We start from the raw sequence: 18,157 nt of genomic DNA, 5'->3' as shown, positions 1-18,157 counted from the left end.
TTGTAATTCATAATTCAAAATGTACCCTTTTTTATTGCATCAAACTCATCTCTGCAGTCTACACTTTGTTTTGGAAACAACATTTAGTTTCTCAAAATGCATTATAAAAGTGAATTCTTTCGCAGAAAACCCAGACTTGAGACAATCACAGCACAATTTGGAAACCAAATCAAGAAAATGGGAAAAACCTCCGACCATATGAAGGTGGACTAGACTAGACTAGACTGTACACTACTTCTAGACCAAATTTGTGATCATTATTTTCAGGCAAAACATGTCGCTATATATACAAAATCTTAAGATGTTTAGAGGTTATGTATGTATAGTGACTACAAATCACATTTGAAGTAGATTATTTACAGTGACAGCAACAGAGTTTGTACGCTGTAAGTCCTGCACAGAAAATGTATAAGTCAATGAGATATCACAAATTAAAAAGGAGTATTTGCTTTATATTCTTATAAATAAATACTAGTCGACTAATCTTACCTGAAAAATTATTTCATTGGGAATATGGGGAAGCACTTCCCTGACAGTCTCCGCCATGGCAAGTATAGCTGACATGTTATCATTCACAGAATGAGTGGGATTCCTGAAGCGTAAACCACCAATATGTCCATTATAGCCTAAAGCAGCAGCAGCTTGGGGAGGAAGAACAGAAGAGCCAGACGCAGCCTGGGGATGTGGCGTAGGCCAAAGACCCCATGCAGCATCTTCAATGGCAGTCTGCGCATAGGTTTCACCCACAGATGCTAAATGTCTCATCATCATCTGGACTCTGCCTAACCCAACTGATCTCACTGCAGTACTTGATGGACCAGCACCATCGGAACCCTGGTCTGGCCAAGGTTGTCCCCAATTTGGTTCCAACCCCACTCTACAGAAATTTTAAAAATTAAGAAGAAAAAAAATATAATAAATGAACACAGACAGCAAAAGAGGTTAACAGAAGTAGCTGAGCCACAGAAGAAAATGAGGACAACAGAAGCATGGAGACGAACCTCCACGGGATACCATCAGGAGGAGCCTGTGGTTGGTTAGGAAATGTTCCTGCAGGCGGGACACGATCTGGTGCATTTTGTGTGTCCAATCCATAACCTATTTGACGGGCAAGATGTTCATTATTCAAAGCTTCCTCAGTACGGGAGTGAGTACTGTTTTCACGTGCACCTGGAAATAGTGATCTTCGACATGTAGGACATGAATAAACCTCGTTCGTACCCTGATCTAACCTGTGTTTTAATACACCTTTCAAAATGAGATAATGCGATGAGCGATAATAATATTTTACAGCATGCGCTAAGTGCAAAAGGACCAAGAACTACAGGATCCAAAGGTGAACTGTCAACTTTCCATTTACATCATCAACCGACAACCATACATGAGATGCAATGGCGGATCTAGGATGTTGGTCTGGAGGGGGCAAAAAACAATTGTTGAGTTCATGGGAGCAAATTAACTTGGGATAAAATAAAAAAGAATAGTTTGTTAAGACCTATTAGGCTTGGGAGAGAGGTTAAAACATATGGGGCTCAGCTGCCATTAAGGGGCAACTGACTCCCACAGCCCTAGGTGGCTCTGCCCTTGATATCGTGGCCAGAATTTTGTTGGCACTTTATGTGATAGTTCAAGTCGTAACCATACATCCAAATAAGATATTGGCAAAACATATTTATACAGATTGTATTGATCAAAAAAAAAAAAGAACAGAGGTATGCAGATTTTAGCCTTTCACATCAAAAGTCATTCAGAGTCTTGAAAAGAGCAAACATCAAAGCCTAAAAGATAAAAATCAATGATTGTAAAGCGTACCATGATCTCAGGCATGCAAGATGGAAAAGATGATTACAGGATAGTTTTTTCGCCTTCGCCATTGGTTCCTATGATTTCACATATCCATCACTTCTGGAGGACCTTTGTAAGAGTAAAATCAACAAAAAGGGTACCGGAAACTAAGCTTACCCTGCAAATGGCACATTCATCATCATATGCTTGCAACTCTTCAGATGTCGCATCAGGAAGTGCCCCATGAAGAGAACTAAGAGCTAATCTCAGCTTAACAAATCCTTTGATCCTCTTTATAACTGCACTTAGTAGAGCCTGTTTATATGTAAATTAAATAGCTAAGTAGGAGGAATTCGCACAGGGAGTAACACAGAAAATTTCAGATCAGATACATTATAACAATGGATGAAAGCATTTACGCGTATGTTTAGGAAAATGACTGCATCAATTAGATGGAACGCCATGCCATGAAGCCACCAGATATGCAAGTAATGACCGAGAGCCATCAACCAGGTCATTATGTCCAGAAAAAACCCACAGTTCCGAACAAGAAGGCCCTTCCATTCCAATAAAGAACCTACAAAGACACTTCATTAGAAAGGAAACGAGATCACCACCAAAATATTTAGGAACCCTATAAATCTGAATGTTAATTGTGTAGGTACAACATCTCAACAAACTAAAAATTTTGCTAGACAGCAGTGCAACTGTATCAAGTGTTACTAAATTAACCTACACCATTGCAAGAAAAGAGAAATGATATTTCAAGATTTCATCTGAATCTGAATATCCAGGCCCCAAATGTAAGGTCTAAAGTTCCAGAACACTCTGGTTTTGTGGTCCCTGGTTCCCTGGTTCTGTTTTGCATGCATATCTCAGTCTGTACGAACAAGTAGAAATACCATTGCCTACACTATTCTGGTTACTAGTATGGTTGAACATTTTAACCCCCAGGTTCTGATAAATCATTGTTGGGCTAGTAAAAAGCTATCACATTCACTTTCCTTCAAATGTAGCATGCATGCACATTTTATAAACAATAGTCTTCTGATTTGACAACAGTGGCAAGCCATACCTAAACCAGTTGAACCAGACATAAAAGCACCCTATAGATTTTAATTTAGAACTTACATAAGAAAAAAGAGGTTACAGACTTCAGAGATAAGATCCTTGGGTCAAAAAAAAAAGGACCAAGCCTTAACAACCACTCCTTGTGCAAGATACATGTGCACCACATGTCAGAACACTGAAATTACACAAATACCTGCCACCGATCTGCTAAAGAGCTGGGAGCTTTGGCAATCTGTGTTGCTTTCTACTGAACGTCGTTGCCACATATCAAGGAGCTGAAACCCGTGCACCATCACCGCCTACAGAAATTTGCATAGAAAGAATATCTTTTTTTAATAGGAAAGGATACATTAAGAACTTAAACTCTAAACTAGATTTTACATGAGGGGAGTATTTCATGAGATCTCCAAACTCTTGAGCGGAGACTCGATCCGCTGACCTCCTACTTGAGAGTCAGGCTCCTGACCAACTGGGCTAACCCCTGATGGTTCATAGAAAGAATATCACCAGTCTAAGTTTAAAACCCTGAACATGAACAGTTTTAATGGTTAAGCTAAGCTTCTGCATCAGGAATGTAACAAGAAACTGAAATTTGCTTAAAGAAGTACCTGTACAGTCTCAAAAGCAATACTGAGAGGTTCAAAGAATAACAGCAAAAACATAGTTGAACCCAGTGATCTATATATTATGATACAGAGTCTTAACCTGTAGGCATAAAATACAAGTAAGAGACAGCTCAAAGTTCATAGTAACTTTAGATACATATATCCAGACACAGGACTGAACAATTTCAGAAGTTTTTAGCAGCATGCACAGTTGAACTACCCTATTATTTCTTGATTACACTGACCATTAACTGTCATACAAATAAATATTGCACTACCCTATTATTTCTTGTTTACACTGATCATTAACTGTCATGCGAATAAATAATATTAACAGTTCTTCGTGGTACTACAGTAGATCAATGCCATCGCTAATACAATCCTCATAACATCATAAACAGCATTAGAAAATCATGCATGCTCATAGTTCCGAAAGACCATCTTACGTATTCCTCTTTAACAAAACTTCCGAAAATAGTCTGATAAATCATTGCTGTTTATTTTATTGCTGTTTTTCGTTTTTATGCTTCTTTAGAGTAAATTGATGTATGTACTCAAGGATAAAAATAAATATACCCCTATATTATTTAAAAATGCTAAAGAACTTGTCTAACGCTTCATAGAGCATGGAAAGTCTAGGCCTTTACCGAGTTGTTCTAGGAGCATTGATTGTGTGAACAGAAACAATAAAAGCAAATAAACTCCTGAACAGAACTATAAATAAATGGAAATTCTGTCAACAAGGCATTAGGGAATATACCAGAAGACATCAGCGGATAGAACTAGCAGCAGAACAGAAAAGACGCGGAAGTATGTCCATGGCGTTGCAGAAGGAGATGCATTCAGCCGTTCCAGCCGGTCTCTACCCAATGCCTGAAACATCTGTGGAAAAGTACCAGCAATTTAGGGGTGAATTAGAAGATAGATATACATATTACAGAGAACACTTGCATATTACCAATTGTATACGTGTTCGTTACCTTCAAGGTACAGAGAACTGTCAACCAAGTTGACCATAATGCTGCTTGGGAAACAGTGGGTGGTACAATCAAAGGAAGAAATGCCCCCTATCACATAAACATCATCAACAACTATTGGTTAATAGACTTTACCGAACCTGTTTTAATCAATAAAACAAATTATCCGCCAGATAAGATACCACAAAATAGGATAACCTACTCATATACTTTCAATCTAAAATTATTAAACAGCAGCACAGGACACGGATGGGGATATGAATTTCCATGAAGTATTGTTGATACATTTTTATATTCACCTTTTTGAAGCTTCGTAGCCATGTAGGGATTTTTTTTTTCCTTCTAGATAGAAAAGAGACTTGGGGGAAGAAAAATAAACGAGGACTTAATAGCATAATCGTTAATATCCATAGAGTGTGCAACACAAGTATTAGAACGGTATTAGTAAATGCAATAAATAGCACAGAAATTTTCCAAGATCTTCAGAGATAGCATCGATTCCAACAGTTGCCATCATTATTCCATTAACAGGACATCACGAGGTTTTTAGCCACCATGAAGATGAGATAAAGTGACAGACCAAAATAACAGAGAATGATGATGACAAATCCTTAAACTAGTAACAAATCCCAGACAAAATATAATGAGCAACAGCAGAAAATATGCCTGCACTAGCCCTCCTTCCCTTGAAAAGGGTGGCACACTTATTAAGTATCTAAATTACTCCTGCGACAAGGTACTGAACTTGGCCTGCTCAGAAGCTCTGCCCAAGTCCAAATTGATTTGACATGGACTGCACCTTTACAGACAGCATGTGACTCCTAGATCCTAACCTTTGCCAAAACCATAAATTGTTATATAGCAAGCCATCAGTACCAAAATCATTTTATCCAAATTCTATTGAACATTGTAGATTGAGCAACAACACAGTTGAGAATATTCTAAGTTACTAAGAACCATCAATAACAATGCCCCGTAACAAGATCAAGAAAAACAAAGACAATATAAATCCTAATGCGCTGGCTTGCCTGTTGCCTGAGAACCCAAACTAATCAAGTTAACAAGATTACCTTGTATATAATGTAATTTACACATCGTTCCACTACTTTTCGCGTCTCAGTTGGATGCAGCTGGACAAAAAAAATAGCCTGCACATCACAAAATACGAAATATTAACTATTAAATTTGGTTCATCAATGGATGTTGTTCATTTTTCTTCAAAAGCAATACCAATAGTTATAAGCATGATTACTCTGCGCGTATGAAGTTTAAACCAACAAAAATGAGTAGCAATAACAGAAATGATTTTACCTTGAGACACAAAATGAGTAGAACGTATAGATTGATCACAAAATTCACCAACAGTGCAACTATAAGATTGGATCCCAATAGTAAGTCAAGTGCATGATTAGCATTCTCAGAATGTATATAATTATCAGCAATTAAACCATCTAATTTGAACTTGTCTAGTAAAGATAGTGTCCACCACTGTAGCCCTAAGAAACTCCCAACTGTACACACCACTGAAACAGATATGTAACTAATACCCATTCCGAATAGTAATAATTTACACCTCCACCTCCTCTAGGACAACAATCGCACCCCCTCTTCGGCAGTCTCATCACAGCCGATAATCAATCATTATTATCAAAATCCACCCAACGATATCAGAAAATTTGTGAAATTGATCAGCCAAATCTATCCGACGCCACCTTCAATTCGGAAAAACTTTATAGAAATGAAGAAAAATTGAGAATCAAAGTAGATCGATGATGAGAAATGAACCTCTAATTTGAGATGAGATGGAGAAAGATTAGACGTCGGTGAAAGTTGATGACGTCTTCTCCTTTCATGGATTCATGTAGCAGCAGCAGAGAGATAGAGGCAGAAAGAAGACGAAGAAGATTAGGTCAAATTTCAGGGGGGACGAAGAAGAAGAATAAAGGATCGGGCTATTATTCGTATTTTCTTTTGACCTTTTTAGTCGCATGTATCGTATAGTGAATTATGGCTTGTATGATTGTATTTTTCAAAAATGACCACGTCCGAAGACAGTCCTGCACGTGAGCTCTGCATAAAGTGCGAAGGCCATGCATCACACATCACAAGGTCTCACATCTTTTCTTTCTTTCTTTTTCCAAATAAAAAGGATTTCATTAGATGAAATTAGGGCTCCTGAGCCTGAGTTACAAAAGTTATAGAGCTATGTAATATAGAGGTTGGTGGTTCTTTCGTGTTTGATTTATCTAGTAGCTATATATGCTGGTGGATGATGGAAAATAAAGTTTTGCAAAGTTGGCTAAGGAATCAGCTACTTGGTTTCTTGTTATAGGGATAAAATAAAATCCTAAAAAATCTATGTAAGATTTTGCCATGTTTTCTGCTTCTTCTAAAATGTTCGCGCTTTTTCAAGAGATTTCTGAAGTTGTACTTTTGAGACGATTAAAGAGGCTCTCACAGTTATCCTTTATGCTGAAGTTTGTGATCCATTTTTCTTTAGCCCAGTAAGCTACCTGAAGAATGCCTACCGTCTTTGCTTCTTGTGGGTCTGAGCTTGTCGAGGTTCTTGCTCTTCCTCCTTCAACTTCACATTTATCATTTCTTTAGATTAAAGCATAAGTGGAATAATAGAATTCTGAAATCCATGTTGCATCTACATTGATTTTGAGACAGTCTGTAGCTGGAGTTATCCATGGTATCTTTGGTTTCTTTTGCTGCTTGTTACTAACTGTTTGTTGAGACTTTTTCCTGGACCAGTATAAGTTATGTTTATGTATATCTATGGATAATTGAGAAGTTGTTTTGGATTTTTCTTCAAAGACTTTTGCTTGTACCCAAAATTACTTCTATGCACTAAACACGATGATTTCATGATGATTATTGAAAATTTGGGTTAGAAAACGATAAATAAAGGGGACAAAGAATTTAACGTGGTTCGCCAAGTTGTGCCTACATCCACGGAGGAATCCCATAGGGAGTGATTTTGTCGATGATCATGATACAATTGTATATCTTCGGGTTAGCTAACCTAGGATTCCATATCATCCTAGGGTCTAGGATACATGTATTTATATAGTTTTTATGTAACCCTAATTCTGATACAAACTTGATATGCAAGCAACTTGGGCAATAATATTTCTGAAAACTTCTGGAATCTTCCTTCGCGGACTTGATTTGTGGGCCTCCCGTCTATAAAATAGACGTTACAAACAACTTTGTTGCATTTATCCTTCCAAATGAACCACATTTTTGTGAGAAGAAGTTTTATCGAAATTAATTGGTTTGTATTGTGAAATCATTGTTTACACGGGTCAAGAATGCTAATTGTTGAGTTGAATTGAATTTTGATAGGATTAGGTTCTTGTTCTCATACCAATTTTGCATATCTAGGGTGGAATAAGAGATGTTTTGTTAATTGGGTTATATGCAGAAGTAGGCCTGGTCTGGACCCTCACTTTCATTTCTAGGCCACTTTTTTTATTTCTTGCAAAACTAGGCAAGTTAAACGGATTCCATCCACTTTAACCATCTCGGTCAATTTATCGCGTTGACTTGTCAATATCTCGCCAAAATATCATATAGGGAAATCTCATACATGTGGTAAGATTACTGAAATGTCCTTCACACGTGTGTGTCAGTCACACTAGATAAGATGTCCACGTATTGCTATCTGAGAGCCTAATCTAACTAAGACGACATCTCGAGGATTAATTGAACGGCCATGATAAACCACTCGAGCCTAATTATCTGAGAACCAGACGACACACGTGTTGCTATCGAGGATTAATTCATTCTTCTTCTTCTTATCTTCTTCTTCTTTGTTTTCTTCTCCTTCCGTTTTCTTTCTTCTGCTCATTAGTGAAGAAAAAGGGTTTGATAGAAATTGAGAAGCAAAGTAGATTAAGGTTCAGTTTGTGAAGAAAGTATTAATGGTGTTTGGCAGTGACGGTTTCGATAATCGAAGACTAGGGTTGATTCGAACTGAAATTGGGTTCTTGGTGCTGGTTTTGAATGATTCTGTTGATATCATCCTCCGTTTGTTTTCTGCTGACTCTCTGCGAGTCGTGTGTTATGTCTATCTAAGTACATCAGATGTTGAGGTGGTATGATTGTTGAATAAGATGGTGTGGTTGAGGTTTATGAAGAAAATCAATTAGAGATTTTACGGTTTCGGGATTAATCTGATAAAATCAGAGTTAGGGTTTGGCGTGAAATTGAGAAATGAATTGAGATCTTAATGGATGAGGAAAAGAGGGGTTGTTGATGAATTGATGATATGAAGCAGTTCTGGGAGAATAATTGGGAATTGAGTTATGGTTTCTGAGAAATGGAATCATAGTTTAATTTGAGGATGAATAAGAAGAAGTTAGAAGATGGGTTTGTTCTAATTGATGTTTGATTGAAGCTGTCCTGAAGATGAATCAAAGAATTAGGGTTTGCTGGTGATTTCAGTTATATGAGAAGAGTATGTAGAAGCTGTTGATGCTGAATTAATGGAAACAATGAAGAGTAATTAAAGATTAAAGAAGATTGGTGGTGGTGCTGGAGTTGATTGAAGTCAGGAAACCGAGAGAAGGGTTCGATAGAATTTTTTATGAAGATTGAGAACTGTTGGTGATGATGGGAGTATTTTGGTATTGGATGAATGGTGACTGATTAGTGAATGTATGTGTATTTGAGAAGGTACACGAGAATGGGTTTATCTCCAATTCGATTGCAGGTTAACGGGGAGCTCGTACAACAACAAAATTGCCATCTCTGAGTTCCCAGTTTCACACACACAAAGGTGTTCGACAGAAAGCCTGAACGACAGTTCAGGTCTTGAAGTAGTCAGTTAGGGTTTATGTTCTTCCTTAAAACAGGAATTAGGTTCTGGGTGGAAATGATTTGGTGATTTAACAATTCAGAGAACGTGAATTGTTGGGTAAGTCTCTAATTATTTCTAATTCTGGTATTTTTAATTGAGCTGATTAAAGTATTCAATTTATTTGATTGAGAATAGAATCAGAATTGAGATCAATGTAGAATGGAGTTGTAATTGTGGTTTACTGTTGTGGTTGTGGTGATTCTGAAGTTGCACATATGAATAATTGAGGAAGGAGGTGGTGGTGAGGAGGATATTGTTGTTGTGGTTTTGTGAAGTGCAGGGAAGAACTCATAGTGGTTCTGGGATTGACTGTGTTGAGCTAAGGTACAGAATTACATGAGTTTAAGGTATTTGTGTGTTTGAGTTGAGAGAATGAGCAAAAGTGGAGATGTGTATTGCTGTACAGAATTACATGAGTTTAAGTTTATAGATGCTAATGAGAACGGAATCAAATGGTCTAATTCTGATGTTCAATCTTTCATCTCTATTGATCCTATCCATGGACCTGTGGTATGTTACCCCTCTCTCTTTTCCAAGCAAACCAGTTTCTTTTCTTTAATCTAGATTCATCAAAAATTCTCATAATTTCGGTATTTTTCATTTCGTTGATTTTAGGTTTTGTAAGTGTAAAAGGAATAAAGATATCCGTGTTCCTTAGATTTTTATCTGATCTTGACATTTCGGTGCTTCATATTTGAGGTCTAGATATGTGGAGAATTAAAATTTCATTCTGAAGTTTATGTGAGAATTAGAATTTTACATTGGCTGGTTAAATATTGTTGTTCATCCATGTAGTGACTAAATGGCTTAAAGTAGATTTGTCAATGCCCTAATATTGAAACTTTGAATAACCAGTATCTTCAGTTGAGTCCCTTAGAGGACTCTAAATGTAGCGGATTTTCTTAACACTGGAAGCGACTATGTTGACTTTATTATCACATTCAAAACCATTCAACTTGTGTGCATTGCCAGGATAGTAAAAAGAAAGAATTTGAATGTATCTAGTAAGGGATGGGATTTACCTGTATTAACATATTTTCACTTTTTACTAACAGGTGTCGTCTTAGCTGTGGGTCTTGGAGCTGTGGTTGGTTACACAGTTGGAAAAGAAGCTGCATCCCATTATTATCAACTCTATCGGGATGATGCTATGGCTTCTCAGGTCAAGTTTTTGGAGTGGATTGTACCTGTTGTGGATGTAATTGTGATCTCTAGATGGTTTGTGGATTGTACCTGCAGTTCAGATTGCAAGTGGTGGTGCAGGTTGTGCTGAGAAGGAGTTTCAGGTGTTTTCAGTGTGATAAGTACAGGGTCATGGAGTGGTTAAGGGAGCTGCACTGCGAAGTTATGGGGTAAATGTGAATTACAGGGTATGGGATTGGTATCAATACTGTGAAAGTGTAGTTGAGAATAGGGAAGATATCATTGTGGCGAATGAGATGAGCTGATGTTGATGTCTTGGGAGTTTTTAGTTCTGACATTGTAGCTGAGCTGTAGAGTTTGATTTGTAGCAGTGATGTTTGATAGAAGTAATAGTGTTGAATAGAGTTCAACTGAAGTAGTCTACGAAGTGACTGCAACTGATGAATTGGGTGTAGGAAGAGTATGGCTTAGCACTACATCTTAGCCGTTCTCTTTATTATGCAATCTATGTCGTTGATGAAGATTTGAAGGACTAAAACGTCTTTTTAGCTAAGAAGATATGGACAGCTGGAAGATAACTGTAGCTAACTTTCCATCCATCACTTTTGGTCAAACTTGCCTAGTCTAGCAATAAATAAAAAAAGTGGCCTAGAAATGAAAAGCACCAAAAAAACGGGCCTATTTTTGTAAAAAGCCCTTAATAGCTTTTAACGTTTTTTTGCTATCGTCGTTTACCAAGTGATGAAAAGATGAAGTATGGGGAGTTTATGGGTCGACTAGTAATGATGGTATCATGTACAACTCCATATTATTTTTGATTTTTTTAATGGATAAAATACATGTAATAAAAGAAAATGCGAAAGTAACTCAGACTCATTTCTACATTTAAGTGGTATATTCAGAAACTTATCGGGAATTAAGGAGGAAAAAGAACAAGAGATTATCAGTCTTGAATGAGATCAAGGGGATAAATCATTCGCAAAAAAGAAGGGAAGAGAAGGCTTTGAAAGAAAAAGATTACGAGACATCGGTAACATGGAGATACCTTATGATGCATTGCGGCATTCTCAGCGACTTTCTCAACCTGAAGTTCAAGAATTCATCAAGCCTCAAATGAAAAACAAATTATCGACAAAATCAACCAACAGATATATAAAATAGTTGCGTAACTTAACCATGATAAGTGTCGCCCTCACGTTTCTCGTGTTTGTATCCTTATTAATCATGAAACACCCTCCTAAATGTACTCGAGATTGTTTAACTTAGCATCAACTTCTTATCTTTTTACTAATCCAATATAATCATTTTGTATGTATGAGTAACTTCTTAGTAAAAAAAAGTTAAACGCAATATAATAATTGCAGTAACTTTAAGAGCAATTTTGCTTCCTTTTAAATGTTGTTTTTATTATTGTTTTCATATGAAAGTTATGTTAATTTTCACCCCTTTTTTTTAGTTTTGAAATTAAATATTGAATCTTGATGAATCAGACTATTGAATCTTGATGAATCAGACAATTGAATCAATCAATTTCAGTAGTCCTGAGTTCAATATTAAGGAAAATTGTTGTTGTTATTATTTTCTAAGCTAGGTGTCCACCCAAATCTTTTGAGTCCCTCGCCTCGATGATAAGTCACCATCAATTTGAATCTCTTGCTTCACTTTCATTCATCTAAGCTAGGAATCCACAAACCACTGAACCACGTAATACAACTTGTTATACTTATCCATTATAATGATATCATAAATACTTATTCATACCCAATTGGCTAACATCTGATTAAATTTGATTGTGGATGGTTTCATATACAATCTGATACTTCAAATATAAAACTGAAATACTTTATGATTCACGATTTTAACGCTTTATATGACATAATTCATTTGGGTCAGAAAAACACAATTGTTCAACTTGGACTAAATATAAAATTCTCAACAAAAATGTCGTATATAATTGCGAGTACAAAACATGATTTAATCATACTTAAGAAAGGAAAATTCAAAGGTTATTATGTTATAGGCAGGTGTCGTTTATCTTCAAATCAACAATCAGATTTGTGAATTGTGGTGTTCTTCCACACTGGAACCAATAAGTGAGATTTCGAGTAAGTGTTTACATAATTTTTCTGTATAGAAAATGATTCTCGAGATTATGAGTCACCCATATATGATTTTTCTCTCTAGATCAAGACTAAAGATAAAGAATTATAATAGTGTTGACACGTGATGATGTTTAGAAACACTTTACGAAGTAATAATGAACATGACTTATAAAAGCAAAACAGTTTCCAGAAGTAAATTATCTTTTCTATGACTTTTGAGAATGACTTGTTGCTTCTGGAAAAGCGGAAACACTTTTTCTTGTGATATCGAAACACCTTTCTAGTGAAAACACCACCGGATGGATGTCAAAATGTAATTGGGACGGAAGAATGTTAAATGACCATATTCGTGGGAATTAAATTTAAAGATGTTCCCAAGCACTCCACTTATACCTAAACCTGTGAAAACGCGGTAGGTACAACAACCACACCCAACTAATTCGTTCGGCAATCTGTATGGGATAAACTCCAATATAATTTCGAGAGCACCAACTTAAAAGTGAGACTCAATCAAGAAAGATATCAAAGGGATTTATCTCTTTCTCAATGCAAGCAGTAAACCAACTAGATAGAAATCCGTGAGACTGATTGTTATGATAATAACTCGGACGGTACCAAAGACCAATGTCTGGGTTCCAATCAAGTCTTATCCAACAAACAAGGTCGGATTTATCAACTATAATTGAACTATGCACAATCTGTGATATTTGAATCATATAAACAAATATAATGCGAAAAAGAAATAACACAGACACCATAAATTTTGTTAACGAGGAAACCACAAACGCGGAAAAATCCCGAGACCTATTCCAGACTTGAACACCACACTTTATTAAGCCGCTACATACTCTAGCCTACTACAAGTTAACTTCAGAGTGGAATGCAGTTGAGCCCTAACCAAGTCTCACATTGATTAAGGTACAATCACGTTCCTTATGCCTCTTGAATCCCAGCAGGACTCTGCGCACTTGATTCCCTTAGATGATCTCACTCACAACTAAAAGTTGCTACGACCCAAAGTCGAAAACTTACAAACAAATCTGTCTCCCACAAATAAGTCTATTCTGGTTGTTGTTTCCGTCTTAGGATAAAGATCAAGGTGTACAAGACACTTAATTAATAACTCGGTCTTATACTCCCAAAGAGCATCCTAGAAATACTAGTCACCTCACAATAACCTAACTGATTAACATAAGAAGTCATTGCGGAACCACAAGAGTCTGAGACGAAGAACTGTTGTGATTAATTTGTATATCTTACTTATCGGAGATAAATCTCGAGAAAACCTTAGAGAAGATTAAAATCAATACGATATAAAAAACAAGATTAGAATACGGAATTACAAAAAAAATAGTTGGATATGGCTTCACGAATCCCAAATGAAGTCTTCAAGTCGTTAGCCTAATAATGGTTTTGGAAAACCTAGGTTAGTGGAGAATCGACTCTAGTTTACAACTAGTATCGCACAGGAGGTGTGGGGATTAGGTTTCCTAGATGCTAGAGTTCTCTCTTATATAGCCTTTAAAATCAAGGTTTCTTACAATCAAAGCTAAGATAGCTTAGTAACAAAGCAATTGATATTCATCGTTAGATGAGCTCCTGATTTAAGATTCAAGCTAAGTATGCTTAGAAAATAAGAAATCAATCTCCACCATTAGATGGTATTAGCTTGATACACACAAATGAAATATACTTATGTTTAGATATGGATTAATCACACCTAAACGTGTATAACCAGTTGGCTCAACAATAATTAACCGAAGTTAGCCATATGAACACTTTTGGTTTAGCCATATTCATCTAACACTTCTAGGACAATAATGATGATCAACCAATCGTGATACATAATCAAATGAATTTAAATGTGTTTCAAGAGAGTTGTTCAAATATTCAGTATCTGATAGAAATATCCATGAACACTTTGAAGCAAAATCGGTTTGGTTTGTAGCACGTATACAAGAACCAATTCTTGAACACAATGCCATGGTTTGAAAAAAAGTTCGCATACCTTCTTTCATTAAAGTTCCAAGGACTTTATTTCGCAAACGAACTTGAGTTCATGAGTATTAATGTCATACTTACCGTTTTTAGAACCTAAGCACTGTGTTGGCAAACTGATTATGCGAACCACAGTTCCGGACTTGGACTAGTCTGGGCGTTCGCAAACATTGTTCGCAAACCATAGTTTCGGACCTGGCCTAGTCTAGCCGTTCGCAAACCACAGTTACGGACCTTTCACAGGTAAACCCGTTCGCAAAAAAGAGTTCCGGACCTGAACTAGAACTTCACAGTTCGTATACTAGGTACGCATACTGTGTTAATCTAGACATTGGTAGTAGTTCTAAAACTCTCATTTAATCATTAAAACATCCTCAAAATACAACAATGGTAATCTTACACATACCACTAGATTCAAGTAATTTTCAAATGATTAATTTATCTATACGAAACTTCCCAAGTTAGCATCAAATAATTGTCTCACACAAATCATGTAAGATGTTCAAGGTGATTTTCACATGATCATCTTGATTTAATATTTAGTTTCCAAAAAATAAATTGTCTACAATAACCTCTTCAAGTAGATGATGAAGTTTAACTAAAGATAAAAGCTTCCAACACGTATTTTGAGAAATATATAATCGAGATAAACTCGGATCGGAATTTCAAATATGTATAGTACAAAGTCTATATAGTTATACGACTTAGTCTCATTAGAAGATAGAATATAATAGACTTCTGAGTAATAGATAAGTTTTAGTCTCCACATACCTTTTATTGATGAAGTTCCTCCAAGCTCTCCATTAGATCTTCTTCTTCAATTGGTGAACTCCGTGAAGTCTAATGCTCAACTACACACTTCTATCATAATCCGGTACATAGATATAAGTAGACTAGAAATCAAGTATATGGTTTTGATCAACTAAACTTTACAAACAAGCTTGAGATGCCAACGCTTGCGAGTTCGACCGAGCAATGCTCTAATACCCTGTATTTTAGATACTCGAATACGGTGTTCTTTCCTTACCAGGGTTTAAGTGGGAAAGAGAAGAGAAACTCTTCTTCATCTTTGGGTTTATGGCTTTTTTATAAATCTATCACTAGTTTCTCAATTCATCTTAAGAAATAATGTCTTTCTGGGGTAATTACTAGAATTATTTCCTATACTATTTTTCCTAGTAACCTCTCCTATTTTTTCCTGATTTTCTAATTACTTATTTCCAGGTGTTGAAATCGAACCATCAAAACCCTTCAATCCCGTTTCTTTGTTTGTTTTACATATTTTTCTAGTTGTGATTAAGATGAACAAGGTTGATACGAAAGTGTTCATATGGATAACTTCGGTTAACTAATATTGAGCCAACTAAGTGTACACATTTAGGTACGGTTACCCATATCTATATGAAGGTACATTTCATATGTGTGTAACAAGATAAGACAATCTAACAGTTGAAAGATATTAGCTTGAACTAATTACGTTTTCATCTAACGCTTTGCAAACCCTGAATTGTAGACTATATAAGGGAGAACTCTAGCAACTGGGAAACCTAATCTCCACACCTCCTGTGTGATACTAGTTGCGACTAGAATCAATTCTTCTTTAACCTAGGTTTTTACTAAAACCATTATAGGTTAACGACTTGATGACTTCATTGGAATTCTGAAGCCAGACCCAACTATTTTCTCTGTAGCTGCATGTTCTGATCTTATTTTGTTATATCGTATTAAGTACTATCTTCTCTAAGATTTGCTCGAGATTTAATATCCGATAGGTAAGTTAAATAGTAATCACAAAGCTCTTCGTCTCATTCTTAGTGATTCCATAATATCTTGTTTCGCTACCGTACGATTAAGATTCTTGTGAGGTGGTTGATGTTACTAGGTTGTTCTTCAGAAATATAAGTCTGGTGTATAAATTGGTTCATGTTCACCTTGATTTATCAAAGACGGAACAAAAACTCGTAGGTATTTCTATGGGAAACATATTTATCTATGCAATAGACTTTTCTGTGTGTGAAAAATTTGTTTATCAAGTTTTCGACTTTGGGTCGTAACAAATCTTAGTTGTGGGTGAGATTCAGAGGCGTAAGGAACAAAACTGTACCTTAATCAGTGTGAGATTGGTTAGGGCTCAACTACATTTCAGTCCGAAGTTAACTTGGAGTAGGATAGTGTCTGTAGCGGCTTAATACAGTGTGGTGTTCAAATCTGGACTAGGTCCCGTGGTTTTTCTGCATTTGCGATTTCCTCATTAACAAAACTTCTGGTGTCTGTGTTATTTCTTTTCTGCGTTATATTTTTTATATAATTGAAATATCACAGGTTGTTTGTAGTTCAACTAATTAGATAATCCAACCTTTGGTTGTTGATATAAATTGATTGAAACTTGAGCATTGGTCTTTGGTACCATTCAAGTTGTTTCTCATAATAATCAGGCTCTCGTATATCTATCTATCTGATTTGCTGGTTACATTGAGAAACAGAGATATAAATCTTGGATATATTTTCCTTGATTGAGTCTGACTGTGTACTTGATTCTCTTGGAATTATATTGGAGTTAGTCCATACAGATTTCATAAACGAAATATTGGGTGTGGTTGTTAGACCCCCACCTTTTCAATTGGTATCAACGCAATCAAACACATTCAAGACCTCATAAGTCTGTGTTTGTAGCAATCTTACTCTATGGATAGTAATGTCTCTATAAACGCTTCACCAAAATTAGATCTACTCAACTCCGAGCGTGTTCTAGAAACCATCGATGAGGTTGAGTGCTTTGATCTAGAAAAAATCATCAAAAACCTTTGTCGAGAAAACTAGCGATTGATAAGAAAAATTGATGGTCTTCATTGTGAAATTTATATCAAAAACTCTGATCTTCGAGAACGTTTTGAAAAACTAGTTAATCTCCAAAAGAAGTTGTATGAACAAATCCGGATCAATTCTGATCTTGTTGCAGATATTGCGAGTTATAAGGATTTGAAGTTTGTCAAAGTTACTTCTATAGATATGAATAACTCCTTTAATTCTTCCATGAAGAACTGTCGAAAGTCAGGTGATAAGCGAGGCTTAGGCTTTGTGAAACCTGATGCGTCTCAGAACCTCTCAGACGAGTTTAAAGATGTTGGTATATGTATGTTTTGTGGTTCTCATAATCATTTTCAATATACATGTATGTATTTCAAGAAAAGTTTAAAGGTTGCTAGTGATATTCACAAGAAAGCTGAACAACTGTTTTCTTCTCTCAAAAGGTATGCAAATCTAACAAGAAAACCTAATCAGGTTAGTAGTGTTAGTATGGGAGGTTTTGATCTAAAATCAACATCACCCTTTCAATGGTTTCTTGATAGTGGATGTAGCCGACATATGACTGGAGATCTTTCGTGGTTTGTGAATTCAAACGATTTTAAAGGAGGTCCAGTAACATTCGGAGATGCGAGTTGTTTCTACATAAGCAATAAGGGGACGATCAAACTGCCTGGCATTCCTGAAATCCATGATGTTGTATACGTTAAAGGTATGACTTCTAATCTTCTCTATGTTAGTCAAATTTGTGACAAAGCCCATAAAGCTGTCTTCAATGCAAATGGATGTGACATCGTAGACAAA

General features: G+C 36.2%; 1 protein-coding gene across 1 annotated transcript; it reads right to left on the bottom strand.

The window, feature by feature from the left end:
- Window positions 1–13: 13 nt before the first annotated feature.
- On the bottom strand, window positions 14–6,391 carry LOC113355490 (E3 ubiquitin protein ligase RIN2-like). Its single transcript, XM_026598360.1, has 12 exons — window positions 5,750–6,391; window positions 5,509–5,586; window positions 4,442–4,528; window positions 4,222–4,343; window positions 3,465–3,561; window positions 3,050–3,155; window positions 2,205–2,362; window positions 1,963–2,100; window positions 1,813–1,880; window positions 1,002–1,232; window positions 490–877; window positions 14–393 (listed from the first exon to the last, which is right to left on the bottom strand). The coding sequence occupies exons 1-12, from the start codon at window positions 5,987–5,989 to the stop codon at window positions 337–339; spliced, it is 1,770 nt and encodes a 589-aa protein (XP_026454145.1). The 5' UTR covers window positions 5,990–6,391; the 3' UTR covers window positions 14–336.
- Between the last annotated feature and the right edge of the window lie 11,766 nt (window positions 6,392–18,157).

This window comes from Papaver somniferum, chromosome 3, assembly GCF_003573695.1.
Source record: "Papaver somniferum cultivar HN1 chromosome 3, ASM357369v1, whole genome shotgun sequence".
NCBI lineage: Eukaryota > Viridiplantae > Streptophyta > Magnoliopsida > Ranunculales > Papaveraceae > Papaver > Papaver somniferum.
Note: the sequence above shows the minus strand (reverse complement) of the source record. Positions and strands in the feature narration are given on the sequence as shown.